Source organism: Theropithecus gelada, chromosome 6, assembly GCF_003255815.1.
Source record: "Theropithecus gelada isolate Dixy chromosome 6, Tgel_1.0, whole genome shotgun sequence".
Lineage (NCBI taxonomy): Eukaryota > Metazoa > Chordata > Mammalia > Primates > Cercopithecidae > Theropithecus > Theropithecus gelada.
Window position 1 is genome coordinate 38,888,377 of NC_037673.1, and position 27,659 is coordinate 38,916,035.

Sequence of the window (27,659 nt, forward strand, 5' to 3'; positions counted from 1 at the left end):
GAATATTTTTATAATTAAAGAGTAATACAATAATTATAATTTATTTATTTATAATTCTATTTTAATATATACAAGTAGAATATGTTAAATGACACATAAAGGCTGATTTACCCATTTTCACTATTCACTCAATCCTTATCCTCTGTTAATATAAATAATCTAGAGATTTAGTACAAATTAATTCAAGAGCTAGTTTTCAAATTAAATAACCCCAAAGTACATATTTTTGTCTTTAATCACATCAAATAAATTGTCCTCACCTTCAGGAACTTTTTGTTTACTGATTTCACAGGCAATTCCCTCAAATTTGAATGGGCAGGTACACAAACACTTTCCATCCATTAGAATTGCTGTACCTCCATTTTGGCATGAGTGGCATTTTCTTACACTAAATTCATTGATATAGTCTTCAATGGCTCTTTCCAAGTTTTGTTTCTTTACGTGTGCATTTTTCATTTTCACTGGAACCAGATTATATATAGGAGACAGCTGTAAGGAAGCAAAACATTTAATTTTAGGTCCTTTTTAACTGAGAGAGCTTGTAGAATACACTTTACTTAATTATTCATTCACTGATTCATTAATTCAACAAAGGCTTATTGAATGTATATTATTGCCAGATGTGATGTTAGCTTTTAAATAATCAAAACTAGTCAAGATGCCTGCTATCAGGGAGGTCATATTATGGAGTTAAGGACACTGATATTAATAAAATAATGATGCATAAATTTCAAATAGAAACTGTGATAGGTGCTACAAAAATACAGGTATTATGTGTGCTTTAAAAATGAATAACTGAGGGACTTAAACTTCTGGCTTGATAATTTATTGACATATTATTTTGTGAATTGTTTTTGCTGCCTTATTCCTTCTCTTCCAGAAGGTAACCAGATGCTTGCTATCTCTTGCCTAAGAGGAGGGTTGTGTGCAATGCCAATGCCAAGTCCAGAATGACCCTGAAGGCAGCCTTTTTCTTATTTCTTTCTTGTTTTTTTTTTTTCTCTCTAAAAGTCTAAATTCATTGAGAAATTTTTGCTGGGGAAAGAATATAGAAGAATGTCACCAAGGAAAGAGATTCATCCAGAATGGAAAGGGGATAGAAGTTAGTACATACCTCAAATAACAGGAAACCATAGCTAGATATATAGCAGCTATTTGGGGAGATAACAGGACCTGTGGGGTGCCTTAAAGAAGCTGCATATGAAGTATCAGGAATCCAGTCTTGTCAGTGATTTCTATTTGCAAGCCTGGCATGGAGGGCTTGGAAATATTTGACTTCTAGTGAACATGTAAGCCTGAACAATAAGGTTATTAAGGTGACTACGATGAACTAAAGACTTATGTGAATTATATCTCCATTTCCCAGACAGAAGTGTCAGGATTCTTGTACCAATTTAGACAACAGGGAACAAATTTCCTGAGCCCTATCCAACAAATAAACGAAAGGTGAATTTTCTAGCAACCTGGAGGGACAGGATCTTAAAATGAAATTAAATTAGACGTGAAGAAAATGAAGTAAAATTATTTATTTGGCACACTCAAATTCCTGCAGTAAGATATACAGTTGCTACACTGAAATCAAGGAAGTTTGGAAAGCTTTGTCAATAAATATTGAGCTGAGATTTGAAGGTGTCAAGGCAGACAGAAGACTATTCCAGGCATATAGTAAAGAATTTTGGAAGTTTTTAAAGAGGAGGAAGTTGGGAAGATGTTGTTCCAAAGATACAAAATTTTAGTTAGATAGAAGCAGTAAGTTCAGAAGATCTATTGCGCAGCTTGATGATCATAGAAAAAAATTAAAAAGTTCTTATAATGGAGATAGTATAACATATATAGGGAAATTTATATGTTCACTTAATTTAAGCAAATTCAATTGAGTAACTAGCAAGAGCTGTTTGAGTGAATAAACTGTTAGAAATAGAGGCACTTTGGTGGCAGAGCACTTTAAAACAAGAGACCACAAAACTTAAAAGAAATAAAAATCTAGAGAGCCCAGAGCCAAAAAGAAAAAAACAAAACAAAACAAAACAACAACAACAACAGCCCACAAATTCCTGCAAAAGAGTAACGATGGATTGATGGATTAAATAATGTGGACTCATCTTTCTCATCTTTTCCCTAAAGACAATGAGAAAAGCTAAACAAAATAAAACCAAACATTTTTTTTTTAAAAAAACTGCTAAAAGACCCTGGAGAACTAACAAGAAAATAAAAAATCACAGAGCTAAGATATGGGAGGAGGTGGAAATCCAAGAGTTGGGCCCAGTATTCCAGGGCTACTACTCCTCTTGACACATTTCCTAACTCAGCAAGAGGTAGTAGAGGGACTAGGAGGTAGAGGAACACATTACTGGGCTGAGGAGAAAACATTGGAATTCAGGTCAACCAAGATAGACATGCTATCCCTTGATTTGGGGATTAAGAGGGAAGTGGAAGTAGGATAGCTCTGGCAGAAACTGTAGCCCAGTTTGGATTAAAATAATCTTGGATCATTAGTGGGGATCCTAGAAGCTTTTCAAACATAAATATATATGTTTGGAAGAATATATGAATATACAAAATTATCCCAGGCATCAGGCTACTCCTATAACAATTTTAAGTACAGTATTTAGCCCACAGTAAAAATAGCTAGGCACACAAGGAAATAAGACAACAGGAATGAGATCAATGGAAATAATGGAAAATAGAAACAGCTATGGTGGCTGCCAATGTTTGTGCTATCAGACTTCAAACAATTATCAGACTTTAAACCAACTGTTTGCATAAATAGGGAGATAACAGACAACACTGAAAATTTTAGCAAAGAACTGGAAGTTATTAAAAATAGATTTGAAAAAAAGAAACAAATATTAGAACACAAATTAATGAATTAGTTAAACAGCAAATGTGATAAAACTGAAGCAATTTAATGAATTGCAATATAGGTAAGAAGAAAATATTGACAATAAAGCATGAAGAGACAAAAAGATGGGATATACAGAAAGGGGGTAGGAAACATAAGTGATAGTGTGGGAAAGGAAAAGATCCCTGTATTTTGAGTCTCAGAAGGAGAACAAAGGACAGAATAAATAAGAAGCAATATTTGAAAAGCTAATGACTGAGAATATTCCAGACCTGGTGAAAAACAACAATATATCTTATGAATAAAAACTAAGGTTAAAAATTATTTTGCACCTAGGTATTATCAGAGAAAAATTGCTTAAAAAAAAAAAAGACAGCAGAGAAAATCTTAAAAACAGTTTAGTAAAAGGTCTGAGTATTTTGAAAGTAGACTGAATTTGACTTTACTAGATACAATCAACAATATTATAAAGAGTCAAATGGAAATATAAAAAATAAAAAGCATGGTAAAAGAGATGAAAAATATCTTTGATGAGTTTATCAGTAGATTTGACACAGCAAAAGAAAGAATCAGTAAGCTTGATAAAAGGTTGGTAGAAATTAGCCAAATTAAAGTACAAAGAGATGAAAGAGTTGAAGGGAGGGAACCCAGAAATAAGCATCCAAGAGTATGGGGCAATATGAAAGAGCCTAGCACATGCATTACTGGAATCCTCGAAAAAAGTGAAAAGGTTAGAAGAAGGGGTTGACAGGGGGAGAGATCGAGAATGTGATTGGCAGAGGAAATATTTGAAGACATAATGACCAAGAATTTTTCAAAAGTAATTAAATAATCAAATCATAGACTTCAGAAATTTAGGGAACTTCAAGCAGAATAAAAAATAAACATCCAAACACATCTCATTCACACTGTGGAAAACCAAAGATTAAAAGGAAATATTTAAGGCAACGACAATGAAAGGAAACGCTACAAGCAGAAGGTCAAAGATAAGAGTTACAGCATACTGCTTATCTAAAAACTATGCAAGCCAGAAGACAAAGGGGTAATAGCTTTAAGCACTGAAAGACAAAAAGACAAAACAACCAACCAAACAAAAAAACCAAACCCCACACAAACTGTAAACCTAGAATTTTATACCTAATGAAATGTCTTTGAAAAAAAATTTTTTTTTTCAGAGATGCAAAAGCCAAGAGAATTTGATAGTAGCAGACGTGCACTAAAAGAAATGCCAAATGAAATTTTTCAGGCAGAAGAATTACCACAAAGAACTGAAATTTGGACCCACATAAAGTAATCATGAGCTCTGAGTATAACTAAAATGAAGGCAAAATATACCTTTCTAGTTTTAATTGTTCTAACAATACATTATCTACAGCAAATATTGTTGTATTGTAGTATGAGTTTATAGTGTATGTAAAAATTTTTAAAAGTATGTAAAATATACATACACTATAAACTCATTATACCATATGATAAAAATAGCATTAAAAATGGGAGGGAGGATTTGGAAATATAGTGTTGCATTTGTTTTACACTACACATAAGGAAGCATAATATCATTTGAAGGCAGACTATGATAAATTAAGGATGTACATTGTGAATCATATGTTAACAGAGTAAAACATATTTTTTAAAAGAGACATGAGTAATAAGCCAATACTGGAAATAAAATGGAATCATATAACATACTGAATAAAAAAGAGTAGTCAGGACAAGAAAGGAACAATGTAATGAATAAACAAGATTTAACTGAAATGTTAAAGGGAGAGTGCTGGAGTTCAGGGGGAAGCAGAAAGGCATCTGTGGTGGTTGGAAGCCCAGGGGGTCTCACATGCCCAGATTGCTACAGAAAGCCATTCAACTGCAAAAATAAACAACTAGGAAGAAAAAAAGAAACAAAAGATATTCAAAATAACCAGAAAGCAATCAATAAAAAGACAGGGATAAGTTCTTATCTATCAATAATAACCTTGAAGGTAAATAAATTAAATACCCCATTTAAGAGATATAGATAGGATAAATGGACAAAAAGAAATAATAGCCAACTATGTGTTCCCTATAAGAAACTCACTTCACCTGTAGAGACATACATAGATGGAGTGTGAAGGATGGAAAAAGATATTTCATGCAAAGGTAAACGAAAAGCAAGCAAGAGTAGCTAGGCTTATATCAGACAAAGCAGAGTGCAAGTCAAAAACTGTAAAAAGGAGAAAAAGGATAATGTTATATAATAATAAAGGGATCAATTCAGCAAGAAAATATAACAATTTTAAATACATATGCACCCAACACTGGAGCACCCAGATACATAAAGGAAATATTAGATCTAAAGTGAAACAATAAAATAATATTTGGGTACTTCAAAATTTCACTGTCAGTGTTGGAGAGATTATCTAAACAGAAAAATCAACAAAGAACACAGGATTTAAACTGCACCATAGACCAAATGAACTTAATAGCCATTTACAGAACATTTGCCCAAGAGCTGTGGAGGACACATTCTTTTTATCAGCACGTGGAACATTTTCCAAGATTAATCATATGTTAGAAAACATAAGAAGTCTCAAAAAAATTGTGTAAATTGAAATTATATTAAATACCTTCTCAGACCACATGGAATAAAACCAGAAGTCAATAATCAGGGAAACTTTGGAAACTGTACAAATACATGGAAATTAAACAACATGCTCCTGAATGACCATTATATCAATTAAGAGATTAAGAAGGAAATGTTTTAAATTTCTTGAAATAAGTGAAAATAGAAACAGAACATACCAAAACTGACGATACACACAAAAGGCAGTAGTAAGAGGGAAGTTTACAGAAATCAACGTCTACTTCAAACATCTAGAAAGTTTTCAAATAAACACCTTAATGATACATTTCAAGGAGCTAGAAAAGCAAGAACAAACCAAGCCCCAAAGTAGTAGAAGGAAAGAGATAATAATGATCGGAGCAAAAATAAACAAAATTGAGACTGAAAACAAATACAAAGGATTAATGAAACAAAAGGTTGATTGAAAGTTTTTATTTTTAAAGAAAGACAGTGGAGCTAGTCTAAGATGGCCAAATAAGAACAGCTCCAGCCTCCAGCTCCCAACATGAGCAACACAGAAGATGGGTGATTTCTCCATTTCCAACTGAGGTACCGGGTTCATCTCACTAGGGCATGTTGGACAGTGGGTGCAAGACAGTGGGTGCAGCACACCAAGTGAGAGCCAAAGCAGGGTGAGGCATCGCCTCACCCAGGAAGCGCAATGGGGAAGGGAATTCCCTTTCCTAGCCAAGGGTAACCATGACACACAACACCTGGAAAACCGGGTCACTCCCACCCTAATACTGCGCTTTACCAAGGGTCATAACAAATGGCACACTAGGAGATTATATCCCATGCCTGGCTCAGAGGGTCCCACGCCCACGGAGCCTCCCTCATTGCTAGCACAGCAGTATGAGATCTAACTGCAAGGTGGCAGCAAGGCTGGGGGAGGGTCGCCCACCATTGTTGAGGCTTCAGTAGGTAAACAAAGTGGCAGGGAAGCTCAAACTGGGTGGAGCCCACTGCAGCTCAAGGAGGCCTGCCTGCCTTTGTAGCCTCCATCTCTGGGGACAGGGCATAGCAAAACAAAAGGCAGTAGAAACCTCTGCAGACTTAAATGTCCCTGTCTGACAGCTTTGAAGAGTGTATTGGTTCTCCCAGCATGGAGTTTGAGATCTGAGAACGGACAAAATGCCTGCTCAACTGGGTCCCTGATCCCCAAGTAGCCTAACGAAGACATTCCCCACTAGGGGCAGACTGACACTGCACACCTCACATGGCTGGGTACACCCCTGAGATGAAGCTTCCAGAGGAACGATCAGATGGCAACATTTGCTGTTCAGCAATATTCACTCCTCTGCAGCATCCACTGCTGATACCCAGGCAAATGGGGTCTGGAGTGGACCACGAGCAAACTTCAACAGACCTGCAGCTGAGGGTCCTGACTGTTAGAAGGAAAACTAACAAACAGAAAGGACGTTCACACCAAAACCCCATCTGTATGTCACCATCTTCAAAGACCAAAGGTAGATAAAACCACAAAGATGGGGAAAGAGCAGTGCAGAAAAGCTGAAAATTCTAAAAATCAGAACACCTCTCACCCTCCAAAGGAACGCAGCTCCTAGCCAACAACAAAACAAAGCTGGATGGAGAATGACTTTGACGAGTTGAGAGAAGAAAGCTTCAGACAATCAAACTTCTCTGAGCTAAAGGAGGAAGTTCGAACCCATCGCAAAGAAGCTAAAAACCTTGAAAAAAGATTTGATGAATGGCTAACTAGAATAACCAATGTAGAGAAGTCCTTAAATGATCTGATAGAGCTGAAAACCATGACATGAGAACTACATGACAAATGCACAAGCTTCAGTAACTGACTCGATCAACTGGAAGAAAGCGTATCAGTGATTGAAGATCAAATGAATGAAATGAAGTGAGAAGAGTTTAGAGAAAAAAGAGCAAAAAGAAACGAACAAAGCCTCCAAGAAATATGGGACTATGTGAAAAGACCAAATCTACATCTGATTGGTGTACGTGGGGAGAATGGAACCAAGCTGGAAAACACTGCAGGATATTATCCAGGAGAACTTCCCCAACCTAGCAAGGCAGGTCAACATTCAAATTCAGGAAATACAGAAAACACAACAAAGATACTCCTCGAGAAGAGCAACTCCAAGACACATAATTGTCAGATTCACCAAAGTTGAAATGAAGGAAAAAATGTTAAGGCCAGCCAGAGAGAAAGGTCAGGTTACCCACAAAGGGAAGCCCATCAGACTAACAGCAGATCTCTAGGCAGAAACTCTACAAGCCAGAAGAGAGTGGGGGCCAATATTCAACATTCTTAAAGAAAAGAATTTTAAACCCAGAATTTCATATCCAGCCAAACTAAGTTTCATAAGTGAAGGAGAAATAAAATCCTTTGTCACCACCAGGCCTACCCTACAAGAGTTCCTGAAGGAAGCACTAAACATGGAAAGGAACAACCGGTACCAGTCACTGCAAAAGCATGCCAAAATGTAAAGACCTTTTAGACTAGGAAGAAACTGCAGGGCGAGGTGGCGGGCGCCTGTAGTCCCAGCTACTCGGGAGGCTGAGGCAGGAGAATGGCGGGAACCCAGGAGGCGGAGCTTGCAGTGAGCTGAGATCCGGCCACTGCACTCCAGCCCGGGCAACAGAGCGAGACTCCGTCTCAAAAAAAAAAAAAAAAAAAAAAAAAAAAGAAACTGCATCAACTAGCGAGCAAAATAATTGGCTAACATCATAATGACAGGATCAAGTTCACACATAACAATATTAACCTTAAATCTAAATGGGCTAAATGCTCCAATTAAAAGACACAGACTGATAAATTGGATAAAGAGTCAAGACCCATCAGTCTGCTGTATTCAGGAGACCCATCTCACATGCAGAGATACACATAGGCTCAAAATAAAGGGATGAAGGAAGATCTACCAAGCAAATGGAAAACAAAAAAAGACAGGGTTGCAATCCTAGTCTCTGATGAAACAGATTTTAAAACAACAAAGATCAAAAGAGACAAAGAAGGCCATTACATAATGGTAAAGGGATCAATTCATCAGGAAGAGCTATCTATCCTAAATATATATGCACCCAATACAGGAGCACCCAGATTCATAAAGCAAGTCCTTAGAGACTTACAAAGAGACATAGACTCCCACACAATAATAATGGGAGATTTTAACACCCACTGTCAAAATTAGACAGATCAACGAGACAAAAAGTTAACAAGGATATCCAGGAATTGAACTCATCTCTGCACCAGGCAGACCTAATATACATCTACAGAACTCTCCACCCCAAATCAACAGAATATACATTCTTCTCAGCACCATGTCGCACTTATTCCAAAATTGACCACATCGTTAGAAGTAAAGCACTCCGCAGCAAATGTAAAAGAATAGAAATTATAACAAACTATCGCTCAGAACACAGTGCAATCAAACTAGAACTCAAGATTAATAAACTCAATCAAAGCTGCTCAACCACATGAAAACTGAACAACCTGCTCCTGAATGACTACTGGGTACATAATGAAATGAAGGCAAAGATAAAGATGTTCTTTGAAACCAATGAGATAAACAATACAACATACCAGAATCTCTCAACGAATTTAAAGAAGTGTGTAGAGGGAAATTTATACCACTAAATGCCCACAAGAGAAAGCAGGAAAGATCTAAAATTGACACCCTAACATCACAATTAAAAGAACTAGAGAAGCAAGAGCAAACACATTCAAAAGCTAGCAGAAGGCAAGAAATAACTAAGATCAGAGCAGAACTGAGGGAGATAGAGACACAAAAAACCCTCCAAAAAATCAATGAATCCAGGGGCTGGTTTTTTGAAAAGATCAACAAAATTGATAGACCACTAGCAAGACTAATAAAGAAGAAAAAAGAGAAGAATCAAATCGATGCAATAAAAAATGAAAAAGGGGATATCACCACTGACCCCACAGAAATACAAACCACCATCGGAGAATACTATAAACATCTCTAAGCAAATAAACTAGAAAACCTAGAAGAAATGGATACATTCCTGGACACATACGCTCCCCAAGACTAAACCAGGAAGAAGGTGAATCCCTGAGTAGACCAATAATAGGCTCTGAAATTGAGGCAATAATTAATAGCCTACCAATCAAAAAAAAAAGTTCAGGACCAGATGGATTCACAGCCAAATTCTACTGGAGGTACAAGGAGGAGCTGGTACCATTCCTTCTGAAACTATTCCGATCAACAGAAAAAGAGGGAATCCTCCCTAACTCATTTTATGAGGACAACATCATCCTGATACCAAAACCTGGCAGAGACACAACAAAAAAGAGGATTTTAGACCAATATCCCTGATGAACATGGATGCAAAAAACCTCAATAAAATACTGGCAAACCAAATCCAGCAGCACATCAAAAAGCTTATCCACCATGGTCAAGTGGGCTTCATCCCTGGGATGCAAGGCTGGTTCAATATATGCAAATCAATAAATGTAATCCAGCATATAAACAGAACCAAAGACAAAAACCACATGATTATCTCAACAGATGCAGAAAAGGCCTTTGACAAAATTCAACAGCTCTTCATGCTAAAAACTCTCAATAAATTTGGTATTGATGGAACGTATCTCAAAATAATAAGAGCTCTTTATGATAAACCCACAGCCAATATCATACTGAATGGCCAAAAACTGAAAGCACTCCCCTTGAAAACTGGCACAAGACAGGGATGCCCTCTCTCACCACTCCTATTCAACATAGTGTTGGAAGTTCTGGCCAGGGCAATCAGGCAAGAGAAAGAAATAAAGGGTATTCAATTAGGAAAAGAAGAAGTCAAATTGTCCCTGTTTGCAGATGACATGACTGTATATTTAGAAAACCCCGTTTTCTCAGCCCAAAATCTCCTTAAGCTGATAAGCAACTTCAGCAAAGTCTCAGGATACAAAATCAATGTGCAAAAATCCCAAGCATTCTTATACACCAATTACAGACAAACAGAGAGCCAAATCATGAGTGAACTCCCATTCATAATTGCTTCAAAGAGAATAAAATACCTAGGAATCCAACTTACAAGGGATGTGAAGGACCTCTTCAAGGGGAACTACAAACCACTGCTCAATAAAATAAAAGAGGACACAAACAAGTGGAAGAACATTCCATGCTCATGGATAGGAAGAATCAATATTGTGAAAATAACCATACTGCCCAAGGTAATTTATAGATTCAATGCCTTCCCCATTAAGCTATCAATGACTTTCTTCACAGAATTGGAAAAACCACTTTAAAGTTCATATGGAACCAAAAAAGACCCCGCGTTGCCAAGACAATCCTAAGCCAAAAGAACAAAGCTGGAGGCATCATGCTACCTGACTTCAAACTATACTACAAGGCTACAGTAACCAAAACAGCATGGTACTGGTACCAAAACAGAGATATAGACCAATGGAACAGAACAGAGTCCTCAGAAATAATACCACACATTTACAGCCATCCGATCTTTGATAAACCTGACAAAAATAAGAAATGGGGAAAGGATTCCCTATTTAATAAATGGTGCTGGGAAAATTGGCTAACCATAAGTAGAAAACTGAAACTGGATCCCTTCCTTACACCTTATACAAAAATTAATTCAAGATGGATTAGAGACTTAAATGTTAGACCTAAAACCATGAAAATCCTAGAAGAAAACCTATGCAATACCATTCAGGACATAGGCATGGGCAAGGACTTCATATCTAAAACACCAAAAGCAATGGCAACAAAAGCCAAAATTGACAAATGGGATCTCATTAAACTAAAGAGCTTCTGCACAGCAAAAGAAACTACCATCAGAGTGAACAGGTAACTTACAGAATGGGAGAAAATTTTCGCAATCTACTCATCTGACAAAGGCCTAATATCCAGAACCCGCAAAGAACTCAAACAAATTTACAAGAAAAAAGCAACCCCACCAAAAAGTGGGCAAAGTATCTGAACAGACACTTCTCAAAAGAAGACATTTATGCAGCCAACAGACACATGAAAAAATGCTCAACATCACTAGCCATCAGAGAAATGCAAATCAAAACCACAATGAGATACCATCTCACACCAGTTAGAATGGCGATCATTAAAAATCAGGAAGCAACAGGTGCCGGGTAGGATGTGGAGAAATAGGAACACTTTTACACTGTTGGTGGGATTGTAAACTAGTTCAATCATTGTGGAAGACAGTGTGGTGATTCCTCAAGGATCTAGAACTAGAAATATTGTTTGACCCGGCCATCCCAATACTGGGTATATATCCAAAGGATTACAAATCATGCTGCTATAAAGACACATGCAGGCGTATGTTTATTGCAACACTGTTCACAATAGCAAAGACTTGGAACCAACCCAAATGTCCATCAATGACAGACTGGATTAAGAAAATGTGGCACATATACACCATGGAATACTATGAGCCATAAAAAAGGATGAGTTTGTGTCCTTTGTAGGAACATGGATGAAGCTGGGAACCATCATTCTCAGCAAACTACTGCAAGAACAGAAAACCAAACACTGCATATTCTCACTCATAGCACATACCGGGGCCTGTTGTGGGGTTGGGGGAGCAGGGAGGGATAGCATTAGGAGATACACCTAATGTAAATGATGAGTTAATGGGTGCAGCACACCAACATGGCACATGTATACATATGTAACAAATCTGCACATTGTGCACATGTACCCTAGAACATAAAGTATAATAAAAAACAAACAAACAAACAAAAAAAGACAAAATAAATAAACAATAGCTAGACTAAGAAAAAGAAAAAAGAAGCCCCAAATAAATAGAATCAGAAGCAAAAATAGAGACATCACAACAGATACCACAGAAACACAAAGGGTCATTAGATACTGCTATGAGCAACTATAAACCAATAAATTAAAAAACCTAGAGAAAACGGATAAATTTCTAGACACATACAACCTCTAGAGTTTGAACCAAGAATAAATAGAAAACCTGAATAGCCCAATAATAAGTAGAGATTGAAGCTGCAATAAAAAGTCTTTCAACAAAAAAGGTCCAGGACCAGATGGCTTCAATGTTGCATTCTGCCAAATCTTTAAACAAGAATTAACACTAATTTTCTCAAATTTTTTTTTAAAGACTGAAGTGGAGGGAACTGTTCCTAACTCATTTTATTAGACCAGCATAACGCTGATATCAAAACCAGACAAGGACACAACACAAAAAAGAAACCCATAGGACAATACCCCTGATGAACATAGATGCAAAAGTCCTCTACAAAATATTAGCAAACTGATGGCAACAATACATCAAAAAGATAATACAGCATAATCAAGTGGGCATGATTTATCTGAGAAATAGTTCAACATATGGAAATCAATAAATGAGAAACATCACATCAGCAAAAGTATGAACAGAAACCATGTGATCATCTCAATAGATGCAGAAAAACCATTTGTTAAAATTTAATGTCTCTTTGTGATACAAATTCTCAATAAATTAGGTATAGAATAAAGGTAATTCAACACAATAAAGGCCATATATGACAAACCCACAGCCAACATCATACTGAATGGGAAAAAGCAGAAAGCTCTCCCTCTAAGAACTGAAACAAAGATGCCCACTCTCACCATTCTTATTTAACATAGTACTGGAAATCCTAGCCAGAGCAATTAGATAAGAGAAAGAAATAAAGGACACCTAAATTGGAAAGGAGGAGGTTAAATTATCCCTGTTTGCAGAAGACATGATGTTATATACAGAAAATCCTAAAGACTCTACCAAAATACACTTAGAACTGACAATTGACTTTAGTAAAGCTGTCGAATATAAAATCAACATGCAAGGATCAGTAATATTTCTGTTAAAGAACAACAAACTAGCCAAAAAAGAATGCAAAAAGTCAATACCATTTACAATAGCTACAAAAAAAGACACTTAGGAATAAACTTAATCAAGGATGTGAAAGAGAAACTATGAAACACTATTGAAAGAAATGGAAGAGGATACAAACAAATGGAAAGAAATCCCATGCTCCAGGCTTCAGCCTTACTACCAGAAATAATCTCCAGATTCAGTGCAATCTCTATCAAAATGACAATGACACTCCTCACAGAAATCAAAAAGAAAAACTTAAAATTTGTATAGAACCACAAAAGACCTCACATAGCCAAAGCAATCTTAAACAAACAATAACAACAACAACAAAGCTAGAAGTATCACATTATCATATCTCAAAATATATTATAAAGCTATAGTAACCAAATCAGCATCGTACTGCCATAAAAACAGACATGTAAGCAAATGGAACAGAGAACCGAAAATTAATATATCTATCTACAGTCAACTAATTTTTGACAACAGTGCCAAGAAAAATAATTGGTTTCTTTTCAATCTTTTCAAAAAATTGTGCTAGGAAAAACTGAATGTCCATATGCAGAAGAATAAAATTAACCCCTCACTTTTTGTCCTATAAAAAATCAACCCAATATAGAACACCTTATTGTAAGACCCAAAACTATAAAACTACTGGAAGAAAACATAAGGGAAATGCTTCGGGACATTGGTCAGGGAAAAGATTTTCTGAATAGGCTCTCAAAAGCACCGAGAACAGAAGCAAAAATAAACAAATGGTTTATATCCAATTGAAAAGCTTCTGTACAGCAAATAAAACAATCAACAGCTGACCTACAGAATGGGGAAAAATATTTTCAAACTATGCATCTGACAGGAGACTAATATCCAGAATTTAGAAGGAACTCAAACAACTAACAACAACAAAATAAATAATCTGATTGAAAAATAAACAAATGATCTCAAGAGACATTTTGCAAAAGAACACATACAAAAGGCCAAAAAACATACTAAAAAATGTTCAATATCCAACAGGCAAAAATAAACAATGCTGGCAAGGATGTGGAGAAAAAGGAACTCATACATCATTGGTGGGAATGTAAACTAGTATAGTCACTATGTAGAACTATATGAAGGTTCTTTTGAAAACTATAAACACAACTATCATATGATCCAGCAATTCCAGTACTGACATTTATCCAAAGAAAAGAAAATAAGTATATAAAAGAGACATCTGCACCCTTCTGTTTATTGCAGCATTATTCACAGTAGCCGCATGGATAAATAAAATAATGTATTTTTTTCTTTTTAAAGAAAATAATGTATGTACACAATGGAATACTATTCAACCATGAAAAAGAACAAAATCTTGTCATTTGTGGCCACATGGATGAAACTAGAGGATATTATGTTAAGTAAAATAAGCCAGAAAGAGAAAGCGAAACATCACGTTTTCACTTATATGTGGAAGCTAAAAAAAAAACACAAAAACTGATCTCATAGAAGTAAAAAGTAGAACAGAGGATACTAGAGGTTGGGAAGGGTAGGGGAAAGACAATACAATAAAGGCCATATATGAGAAACCCACAGCCAACATCATACTGAATGGGAAAAAGCATACTGAATGGGATATTTGTTAAAATATATAACATTACAACTACATAGGAGGAATAAGTTCTGGTGCTCTATGACACTGTAGGATTACTATAGTTAACAATTATGTATTATTACATATAGTTTCAGGTATCTAGAAGAAGAATATTGAATGTTCCCAACACAAATAAATGACAAATGTTTGAGATGATGGATACACTAATTACCCTGATCTGATCACTATACATTATCATTATCAAAATATCACTATGTGCCCCATAAATATGTACAATTCTTATATGTCCGTTTAAAAAAGAAATGTCAGAAATGAGCAAAAAGGAGACAAAGAATATACACAACAAATAAAAACAACTAGGAAGTACAGATTTTAACTGTGTCAATAATTGCATTAAATGCAAATGGATTCAACACACTAATTAAAAGACAGATAGTTACTTTAGATAAAAATAGCAAGACCCAACTATATACTGTCTACAAGAAACTCACTTTAAATACAAACATGTAGATAGGTTCAAAGTAAAAGGACAGAAAAAGTTATCCCATACAACATTAATTAAATGGAACCTCCTTTGCTCTATTACAGTACAAAAAATTCTTAACAAATAATATTGTTAGGAATAAAAAGGTGAAGTTTTCAATATACAAAGAAGATATATAATCTAAATGTGTATGCACCCAATGACAGAACTTTAAAATACATAAAGCTAAAACTGATAGAACTGAAAAAAGAAACAGTGAATATACCTAGACATTTCAAGTTCTGCTCTCTATCACTGAAAGAATAAGGGCACAGGAAAAGAAGCCCCGGGCCGTGCCAACAACTAATTGACCTAACTGACATTTACAGAGCATTCTACCCAACAATAGCAGAATACATATTCTTTTCAAGTGCACATAGGCATATCTATGCCTTAAAAATACTCAATATATTGAGAATAATGAAAATAACACAAAGTGTGTCTTCAGACCAAACAAATTGAAAGTTGAAATAAATAACAGAATGCTATCTGAAAAATCCCCAAATATTTATACATCAATCACCACATTTCTAAATAACCCAAGTGTAGAAGAGGAAGTCACAAAAAATTAGAAAATATTTTAAATTGAATGAAAATGAAAACACATCAAAACTTGCAGGATGCAGTTAAAGAAATGCCTAAAGGTCAATTTACAGCACAAAATGCCTACATTAGACAAGAAAAAAATGTCTGAAATCAATAATAACAGCACCCAGCTTAAGAAACTAGAAACAGAAGAAAAATTTAAGTACAAAGCATAAGGAAGGAAATAATAAGAATTGAAATAGAAATTGAAATGGGAAAAAAAATAGAGAAATTTTTTTAAAGCTGCTTTTTTGAGAAGACTACAAAAAGTGATAAACCTCTACCAGATTAATTAAAAATAAAACAAAATAAGACAAAAGGGAAAAACTTAAAATTAACAATATCAGGAATTCAAGACAGGATATCACTATAGAATCTACAGATATCAGCTGCTTAATAAAATGGAAAAAATCCTTGAAAGACAATTGGTAAAAACTCAATCAGAAAAAATGCATAATTGGACTTCTGATATCTATTTAAATAATTGAATTTAGAGTTAAATTTTTTCCAACAAAGAAGGCCTAGATGGCATTATTGGTGAATTCTACAGACATTTAAAGAAGACATATCAATTCTACAAAAACTTTTTCACAAAATAGAGAAGAATTTACTTCTCACTTATTTTTACAGTTAGCATTACTTTGGTACCAAAACCAAATAAAAATATTTAAGAGAAGAAAATTACAAATCAATGTCACTTATGAACATACTTACAAAATATCTCAAGACAGTAGCAAATCAAATACAACAGTGTTTAAGCGCCAGGTTTGCTCAAAATTTAAATAATCAATATCATTCACCATAACAACTTATTAAAAGTGAAAAATCATATGATCATCTCAATAAAGAATAATTCTTGGACAAAATTCAATATCTATTTACGATAAAAATTCTGAGCAAACTAGGAATTAAAGGGAACTTCCTCAACCTGATAAAGAACATCTATGTAAAACCTACAGATAACATCATACTTAATGGTGCAATATCATATTAGATGCATTGGACAATGCAATAATGCAAGAAAAAGAAATAAAATACATAGAGACTGAGAAAAGAATAAGGAAATCTGTATTTCAGATGACATGATTATCTAAGAAATTGAAACTCTCATATATTTCTGGTGGTAATGCAACTACTTTGGAAAAAAATTTGGCTATTTCTTATGTAGTTTTGTAAAAACACATATATCATATGACCAAGCAATCCCTTTCTTAGAGAAAAGAAAAATATGTTCATGCAAAATTCTGTATTCAAATATTTATAATGGTCTTATTCATAATCACCAAAAGAATTATCATCTGGAAACAAATAAATGTCCTTCAACAGATTACTATATAAACAAACTGTTTAGTCTATACCATGGAATCTATATATAATGGAATACTACTGAGCAATAAAAATGAAAGGAACTACTCATACATACAAGAATGTCGATGTGTGAATGTGGATGGATCTCAAATGTATAATGCTAAGTGAAAGGGCCAAACTCAAAAAGTTACATGATTACATTTATATGGCAGTAAACAGATCAGTGGTTATGTAGAAGTGGGGCAGCAAGGAGGAGTTGATTGAAAATGGACATGATAGGACTGTGTGGTAGAAACATTTTCTGTATTGAGTTTCATGGTGGTTTCATGATTGTAAGTGTTTGTGGAAACCTAGGGCCCTTTACACTAAAAATATTAAATTTTACTTTACATAAGTAATGCCTATTTTAAAAAATCTAATTACATTAAAATGTGTCTATATACTACTCACTAAAAACCAAGATATAAAATTATATTATATGAAATCAAATTGGCTAACCATAACTCTGACAAAGACTCTGATGACTGGAAAATGTACACTAAAATATTAACATTATGATATCTATTTCACTTGTGCTTTTGGATTATATTAGAAAAAGTTTGCTAGGTTAGAGATTTTTATCTCTTTTATTCACTGCTTTAGACTCAATGCTACAATAGAGCCTGGCACATTGCAGGTACCTAAGAAGTATTTGTCAAAGATGAAAATACGCTGGGTTCAGTGGCTCCTGGTTGTAATCCCAGCACTTTGGGAGGCCAAGGCAGGTGGATCACTTGAGGTCAGGAGTTCGAGACCAGCCTGGTCAACATGGTGAAATCCCTGTTTCTACTAAAAATACAAAAATTAGCTGTGCATGGTGGCAGGCACCTGTAATCCCAGCTACTCGGGAGGCTGAGGCAGGAGAATGGCATCAACCTGGGAGGCGGAGCTTGCAGTGAGCTGAGATCCGGCCACTGCACTCCAGCCTGGGTGACAGAGCAAGACTCCGTCTCAAAAAAAAAAAAAAAAAAAAAGCCGGGCGCGGTGGCTCAAGCCTGTAATCCCAGCACTTTGGGAGGCCGAGGCGGGCGGATCACGAGGTCAGGAGATCGAGACCATCCTGGCTAACGTGGTGAAACCCCGTCTCTACTAAAAATACAAAAAACTAGCCGGGCGTGGTGGCGGGCGCCTGTAGTCCCAGCTACTCGGAGGCTGAGGCAGGAGAATGGCCTGAACCTGGGAGGCGGAGCTTGCAGTGAGCCGAGATCGCGCCACTGCACTCCAGCCTGGGTGACACAGCGCGAGACTCCGTTTCAAAAAAAAAAAAAAAAAAAAAGGCCAACTAATCCCAACAAAACTTGAGGGCACAAACAAACTGAGAATAAAAAGACTGAAGAATGTATGCTATGTGCATATCAACAGAGACATTTGGCAAACCTAGGTAATTAAAAAAAAAATTGAGGCAGAAAACATTACCAGAAATAAAGAAAGACATTTTAATTCACCAAGAAGATGTAATAATTCTAAATTTGTATGCCCTTGGTAATAAGCCTTAAAATATATAAAATAAAAATCCAAGTACAAGGAGAAACAAATACACAAATGTAGTGTAGAGTTATAGATTTCTTATAATTTTCTATTTAAACAATCATGCCATATATGGAGAGATAGTTTAACTTCTTCCTTGCAGTCCTTAAGCATTTTGTTTATTTTTCTTGCTTTATTGCACTGGCTAGGACTTACTGCAATATGAAATAAAAATGATGAGAGTTAATATTTTTTGTTTATTCCTTATTTTAGTGAGACCAAGTTTAATATTGTAGATCTAAATATAAAAGCAAAATAATAAAGCTGTTGAAGGGTAATACATAGGAAAGTATCAAGGTCTTGAGGTAGGAAAGAACTTTAATTAAAACATTGAAAACACTAACTATAGTGAATAGAAAGATACATTTAACTACGTCAAAATAAAAAAATCATCAACATCATAACCCAGAATATGATGCACTGAGAATAACAGAACATTACTTCTGTAGTATTCTTGCCAAATACCCATAACCTTAACCTACTCGAATGCTAAATTGGGAGACATTTGACATGATAACTGACCAGTCCTCATAAAAAGTGTCAAGGTTAAGAAAGACAAGGAAAGTCTGAAGACCTATAACAGATTGGGAGACACTAAAAAGATGTGACAACTAAATGCAATGTGGGACCCTAGATTGGATCCTGAAACAGAAGGGAAAAAAAAGATTAAGGGAAAAACTTGTGAAATGTGTATAAAACCTGTGCTTTAGCTAATTACTTAGTGTGAATTTTCTGATTTTGATAATTTTACTATGCCTATGTAAATTACTAACATTAGGAGCTGGGTGGGAGATGAAGCTTATAAGTGAATTCCCTCTACTATTTCTTCAATATGACTATCTGTACTATTCTGCAATATTACTTCTGCAATATTACTATCTGCACTATATGTGTAATTTTGCTGTGTCTAAAATTAGTTCAAAAGAAAAAGTACATAAGAGGACATCTGTATCAAAAACACCGTTAAAGATGAAATTCTTAAGTGGGAGAAGATATTTGCAAAACTTGCATTGTGAATAGGTTCATATATGGAATATATCAAGAACTTCTACAAAGTCAGCATAACTGTTGACGAGTGTATTCTTTTATGAATTAATACATAGTATATAGAATTCAGAGGATTCAGATTTCAACCATGTCATATTTATTTGAAAGAAGGAAACCTCTCAGCAACATTGCAACATTGGCACAAACATAAGCATGTGGTAGAATTATTTTGTTTTCTTTTAAAAAAGAAATTCATCTTGTTTTACCCTTCAAAGGAAAGTCAAGGCCAGATAGTCTAGAATACAGGAACAGAGGGTCATGAAGGAAATACAATTTGGATTAAATTTATAAACAGTGTTGGAAGAGTTAAAGATGAAGGACATGCAATGGCAGTAGTTTCAGAGGAGCTTCAAATCCTGGAGTTAAAAAATCCACAGGAGAACAAAGGAAAATTAAAATGGAAATTTTGAAGTTTTCTTGAAGGGTTCCATCTTTTTCTGATGAACTTTTATTTTCTATTAAATAAGAAAATGATTTTACTTTTTCTCCTATCCTAGATAACTCTATCTTTCCACCATGTGTTGATACATTTATGGTAGGATATAATCTACCATAAAAGTGCTAAAGTATAAATAAGTTAAGAATACAGTTTAATAATAAATAAGTTGAGATTTCCTTCAGACATCCAACATAAACTATGTATACCAACTATAGTTTGTTGATAGAATGAGTGTTGTTTTTTATCCCTAAACAAGGGAGTTAGAAATGATTCTCACTTGTACTATAACCCTTTAAAATATTGATGCTCTTTAACATCTGGTTCATAACTGCTAAGAGTTACACATAGAGCAAAAATGATAGGTTAATTAATTCATAAATTATTACACCATGTAACTCTGGAAGAACTAATACAGCTTAACATATAGACATATGAGTGGCTGAGGGAAATGGGAAAGGAGAACTGAGAACAGAAAAAGCAGGATGGAGGCAAAAGCAACAAAAATGAACTACATTAATGCCAGGAGGACCAATCCATTTGCATGAAGTGGTTCACAAATTTAGCTATATTTTCTAATGCACTGAGTAAGACACAACCAAATTTACTGATCTCATGCATTTGTTACCAATCAGGTAGAAAAACTCACCTGATTCCCAAGAGAAACAAAATGAGATTAAAGAGTCATATTTCCTATGAGTCTCATAAAGAGGACATAGCATTACATAACAACCTTTTAGTAAATAAAACAGTAGATTACATAACTTTATTTCTAATAATGGAAAAACAAAACTTTACAGGAAGCCAATATTGCAGCTGTACTCATTTTGCTGCTATTGCTCTAGAGGAAATAATAATCTTTATATCTTCCAGGCAGTCTTTAATAAATGTGATTTCTCCTAGCTGACATTTTAATAACTAGTTTGTTGCAGTAGGTTTAAGAGGAAAACAAAGTGCAGCTATTCTGTTGAGTTAAACTGTAGAACCAGTTGTGTTAACATTCAGGCAAGTTGGCAATAGAATTAATATATTTTCGTGGAAGCTGAAGATCATGACAAAAGTAAGTATTGAAAGAGAGGGCCAGCCTATGTCCTCTGCATGGAGAAGGGCCAAGGAGAGATTTTTGGGCTGGGCCAACACATTCCTCAAGAAGTGATTTTGGGTTTGACAAAGCAGACAAATGGGGCCTGAAAACCACAGGTTCTACCTAAAAGAGCATGGCCATAGTTACTTGAATATGGAAAAATGTATAACTGTATTTATAGATTTTATAAATTATATTATTTTATAAATTATATATACTATATATTTATAGCATATATATTTTACCACATAGTTTATTTAGAAAATCTCAGTAATATATTCATACAGCGTTCCACTTCGAGTAAAACAGTAGGTCCTAGAATAATGTTGTTTCATTCAAGGTCATTTCTTTGTAATATTGAGAAAAAAATCAGTTCTCAGCTGGGGTCACTGTGTGCATGGGGAGTTTGACAATCTCCCCACGTTTGTGTGGTCTCTCTCTGGTTCTGCTTGTTTTCTCCCACATCCCAAAGATAGTCATGCTAGACAAATCAGTGTGCCTACATGGTCCTAGTCTGAGTGAGTGTGGGTGTGTGGAGTTTGCCTTGTGTTGAGATGGTGCTCTGTCCATGGTTGATTCCTGCTTTGCACCCTGAGCTGCTGGGATAGACTACCCTGAACTAGAGTAAGGAGGTAAATCATTATCTTAATTGTTTTTATTAATCTTTTTTAAATGTGTAAATAGTTTACATGTATTTCAAAATTCAATATTAGAAGTGTTTTAGTTTTTATTTAGAAGTTTGGTAATGTTTTTGTGACCAGAAATATGCTACAGGAACTTAACCCATTCATTAGCTTATGGTAAAATAGGTTTTGTTATAGGTCATTTTAGTTAAGGTCACAGTTTCCAAGAACCTATTGATAATATTAAGTGAGAGCTTACAGTCAACTTTCTGGTCTTTTCTCCAAGATAATCGGTTTTCAACATAAATACCTAGATAATTGATTTAATTTGCTACAGAATATTTAATATTGACCAGTTTATAGTTTAGGGTGGGTGGGAGAGGTTCTAGTAATTCTTTAAAAGACCAGCCCCAATGTTTGAACATGTCATCTGCAGACAACAGAATGCTTCAAATTCCTGAAAATTAATTAGTGATCACAGATTGTGTAATTGTCTCCCGGAAGTAGCTACAAGTTAACCAAAGGTCCACTTCTACTGGAATTATGAGAGTAAAATAACTTGGAATCTAATTCAAGATCAAATTTAACTATATCTCATGTTTCTTCAGAGATTTAAAAGTTATACAAAGTCAACAAAACCCACAATTTTGCTTTGCTCAACTCTCTTGACAAGAAGATAAATTTAAAAAGTGGTCCATAGTGAACTAACAATAGCTACCATTTCCTTAGGTAAAATGTTGATATGAAAAGGCCAGCCTTCCTGTTTATGAAGAAAGAAACTTATACCGATAGTCTAAATGGGATGTCTACCAATCTGAAAATTTGGGGAAGTAAGTGGTTGTCCCTAAAAATGAGATAAACTATACTGTGCATCCATACAGCAGGACTGCACCAATAAAGTTGATGAGGGTCTTTGAATAGTTTTAATAAATCTAGTAGTAAATCTTCAGCAGCTGCCTTATTTATTTGAGATTTAAAAAAATATCTCTAGAACATGCTGAACTATTATTAAGACCTCTTCAGAGAACACTCTTGAATTTTTAGAAAGACAGTTGAACTTGCTTTGTAGAGCCTGGGATGTTCATCTGGATGTAAATATTCATCTAAATTACCCATTTTTTTCTTATTTAATATCTTCCAACATAAACTTATTTTACTGAGTTCAAGATAATAAATTTATGTAAGATTCAAATTTAATAAGATCAAAGAGGCATCTTCTGATTTTAATTTCATACATGGAATTTCACCAGCTTTTCCCCCCCTTTTTGTCCTACTTTGGGACAAAGTATTTTAACTCATAAATACATTGCATATCTATGAACGGCTATATTTCTATAACATAAAGGGAGAATAGATTATAAAAATTTCCAGTTTATTTCTTCTTCACATAAAGGAGATAGTCTTAGAGGTTTCACTCATTCTTTAAAGACAATAAAATAGAATAAAGGAATAAAATTATCCAATAACTAGTCCTATGAAAATGTTAAAATTTCTGTAACTCAAGTTAATCAGACTGGAGTAGGGAGCAGTCAAAAATAAACATGATCTGAGGAAAGCAAATTGTAAAAACACATGGAGAAAATTGAAAGTTATAAAGGGAAGTAGAAAAAAAGCACTAATAGTACTAGTAATAAAAGAAGTAAAGAAAAATGCATACCAGTTTTAGGTAGCTTGGGGAAAGAAAGATGAGACTAAATAACATTGTCATTTATATCCTTACAATGATAACACTTTTTTTTTCTTTAGCAATAAGAACTTGACTATGAACTCCCAAAGGGTTTGTAAGCTGAAAACTATTATAATCAAGATAGAAAAAGGGAAAAATTTACTGACCATAAGAATTGTTCACTGTTAGTTTTATTTGCTTGTAGACTTTATGAACATTTCTTTCATAAAGACCCTTAGACCAGGCAGGGGGGCTCATGTCTGTAATCCCAGGACTTTGGAAGGCTGAGGCAGGCGGATCACTTGAGGCCAGGAGTTTGAGACTAGCCTGGCCAACATGGCAAAACCCTGTCTCTACTAAAAATACAAAAAAATTAGCTGAATGTGGTGGTGAGCATCTGTAATCCCAGCTACTCAGGAGGCTGAGGCATGAGAATCACTTCAACTCGGGAGGAGGAGGTTGCAGTGAGCCGAGATCGCGCCATTGCACTCCAGCCTGGGTGACACAGTGAGACTTGTCTCAAAAAAAAAAAAAAAAAAAAAAAAAGGACCCTTAGTAAATACAATTCTCTTGTGTTAGACGTGATAGTGGAACACCATGACCATGGGAAGGCAAGGGGCCAACCGGAGGGAACCAATCATATGTGAGTACCTATCTTGTTACAGTGTGTGCTCTATGTTCTATATAAGCAATTTCGTTAAATTCTCAGAATAAACATGGAGTCCTGGAGAAGTCCGCCAGGATGGTCTGACTCCACACCATGCCTTTCCTCTATGCTATGCCTCCTTTTGGGGAAGAGATGGGAGTGTATCTGAATGTTCATGTCTCTTTCAGATGAAGCTAACAGTTCACCTGAAACAATGTGACATTCAATTAAAAAAATGACACAGTCTTCTATTTGAAAATAAACATGTTTCTTACTTTTTGACTAATGAGAACAGGAGCATCATTTATGGAAGAGGCCCAGTTGACAAAATCAGTCACATCAATCATGGTTCCTCGGAGAAGCTTTTCTTTCAGTTCAAATGCATATTGTCTGGTTCCACCTCTTATGAGTGAAATAACATCATCTATGAGGTGATCACTGGTGATGTTTACTGAGGAGAGAAGGAAGATTTAAAGAGAAGCAGTTGTAGTTCTATGGCTAGTTATCAAAAGGACATGTGATAAACATTTATTGAGTCCTTTTAGTAAAATACAACCTAATGTATTTATTAAATTTTAATTGTAAATATTGCTTATGCATTTTTTCACCTCAAATCTACAATGGAAATTTACATTAGTAGCCAATTGCAGATTTCTGTCATCTCCTTTAAAAAATAAAAATGTTACCCATGGTCTAGATACACTGATACTTCACAGCTCTTCACATACAAACATGTACACATGGGAACTAAATATGACTTTGGGTGTAATATATATTTTCTGTTGCAAACTTACCTTCATAATTATATTTGTGTACATTTGCTTTGATATATTTTAATATTACAAAAAGAAGAGTTCAAAAAAGAATAATGTGAAAAGTAACATTTCTTTCCACTCCCAATCCTACCCATCTTTTCCTCAGTGTCTCTCTGTAGACTAAGCCTCTTTTAACAAACCTTTGTAAGTCTTTTACATCTGTGAATTTTTAAAACTGGAAAGGAATTTCAAGACAATTTTTGTCATCCCGTCTTCATTTTTATAGAAGAGAAATTGGAAACAGAGAGGTGGAGTGACTAGCCAGAGATTACACAGTTAGCTTAAGGATCAAATATAGAAATTATACCATATAATGGCAAATTCAGTTTTTTCCCACCACTTCATCATTGGTTTTTCAATCATGGACACATATTATTGGTTGATATGCTTTTAAATATATCAGGTTTTTCCCCACTTTTGCCTCCCCACTACCAGTTGACTCTTTCTTTAAAGGTGAGTTTTAAGCATTTGTATTTTTTAAATGTTCTCAGGTATTTCTGATTAGAGGAAAAGTTGAGAACTCTAGCACTAATTCATACTTGTAAATCTGCTAAAGATTAACAGTAGGAAGTAATATTTATACCAAATACATTTGCATTTTTGAAAATGTTAGGCACCGATTTAAAGTTAAGGATTAATTAGGGATTTCTATTTAGGTGGAAGGTGGAGTTGGGGAAATGGTTTTGGCCTTGTCCTTTGTTAATGGATGCACGAACATTGTCGCTTGCTTATTTGGAAGCTTTGTTAAAATTAGGGTGAAGAAAGGAAACTTTTTATGAAAATGCTTCCTTACTATTGCCATGATAAATATACAAGTCTAAAATGACTACCGTGTGAATCACACCCCCTTGAGTTGTGTACTGTACAACCAGCACAATAGTGATACTGGTGAATACATGTCCCTGGGCTATCTGTGTTTATAGTGGTTTGAAAACCACTGTACATAAAAGATAGTTTTTAAGCACAAAGAGGATAGACAATTAAGAGGGCTCATTGCAAGAGGGCAGTGCTCATTGACATCTACCCCCAGGCTTTACAAAGTCTAACGAGTGAGGCCACACTTACCAGCTCTACCCTCTCCCCTCTTTACACAATCATCTTTATCAACTTTAGCTCCAGCAGAGATTTTAGAGAAATCCAGAGATACATCCAGATGATACCCGAGGCATCTCTTTACATCTTTTAGTTCAACACCTGTTTAATGAATTTATTTGAAAATTATTAGACAATGTCTATCAACATCACAAATAAATTCCAATTTTGCTATTTTCAAGAAACATCCTTACTTAGGTTCCTATATACCATTAAATTCAAATATGTCATCATGTCTGTCCTGCTTTGTCCTCATATTAGATTATAGTGACCTCCCTTTGACTTTGCTTGTCAACTTAATGGCAAACGACACATTAAGTCTACCACATGGTTTAAAGGGATGTAGGTCAAACTGTGGTGGTTATAGGAAAGTCTTTTATCTGTAGTGTCATAGAAGAGGGACAAAAATGTCTATCATATATTGAATGCTTATCACGTGTCTGGCATCCTTCTAAGCATTTTGTGTGCTTTAACTAATTTAATCCTCACACTGGCCTTGTGAAGTAAGTACTATATTGTCCTCATTGTACAGATGAAAATGCGGAATTGCAGAGCAGTTGGATAACCTTCTAATGGCTCATTACTCAGCTAGTAAGTTTGGATTTGAACCCAGAGCTGTCTAGCTACTAAGTACTTCTCTGCATCAACTTCATAATTTGGTCATGAGATATATCAACATCTCCTGATCCTTTTTGGAAAACTCAGTTCATCCTTAATGTAGCTGGTTCATTGCTTTGGACAGACGGCTGATGTATGTATGTAGCCACTTTGCTTTCGTCCTATGAATGCTACTTGGTAGATATCAGTCTTGGAAGCTGACTCATTATGGTGAGTAGGTGCCCAAACAGTTACTAGAAAGAAAAATCCTAATTTTTCAAAGTCTATCAGTTATTATCTGTTTTTGCAATTCAGAAAAATAATTATTCCTGTATTTTAAGGGTAAACAGCCCAGATGACAGTTCATTGACCATGTCAGTTTTTGCCCTTATTTATCATTTCTTATTTCATACACACAAACACACACACAGAGGCACACACACACGAATTTGTGATTATTTGTTCTGGGAGCCAAAATGCTTTGTGAAAAAGGAAAGAAAAAAATGAAATGAGGTTAATCACGGGGTTCTACAAGGAGTGTCGGGGTAGACCTCTGGGGGCATTTAGGTGTTTATTCATCTATCAAATACTTCTCATGCACCCATAATTAGTAAGAACTTAGAAACTATCAGGTGGCATTTCCCATGGGAAGGGAAGAGAGAGGATAAAAATGGAAAACAATACCAGAAATCCATAATTCTAGATTTCTAACCTTATCCTTAAGAAGTGTGAGGACTCTGCTTCTGAAGATGAGGGTGAAAGATACCTGAGTGACCCTAAAGTGTTCAGATTCTCTGCCTTAGCAGTGGACACTTTCATGTCCAGAC

The 27,659-nt window shown here is 35.1% G+C and overlaps 1 protein-coding gene across 1 annotated transcript in view; it reads right to left on the bottom strand.

The window, feature by feature from the left end:
* Positions 1-201: 201 nt before the first annotated feature.
* The window catches only part of C9 (complement C9), a 75,292-nt gene continuing 47,834 nt past the window's right edge, over positions 202-27,659 (bottom strand). The window contains exons 8-10 of the mRNA XM_025389390.1: positions 26,209-26,337; positions 24,604-24,779; positions 202-489 (exon numbers count right to left, since the gene is read on the bottom strand). Coding sequence (XP_025245175.1) covers positions 202-489; positions 24,604-24,779; positions 26,209-26,337 — 593 coding nt within the window. The remainder of the gene's footprint in view (positions 490-24,603; positions 24,780-26,208; positions 26,338-27,659) is intronic.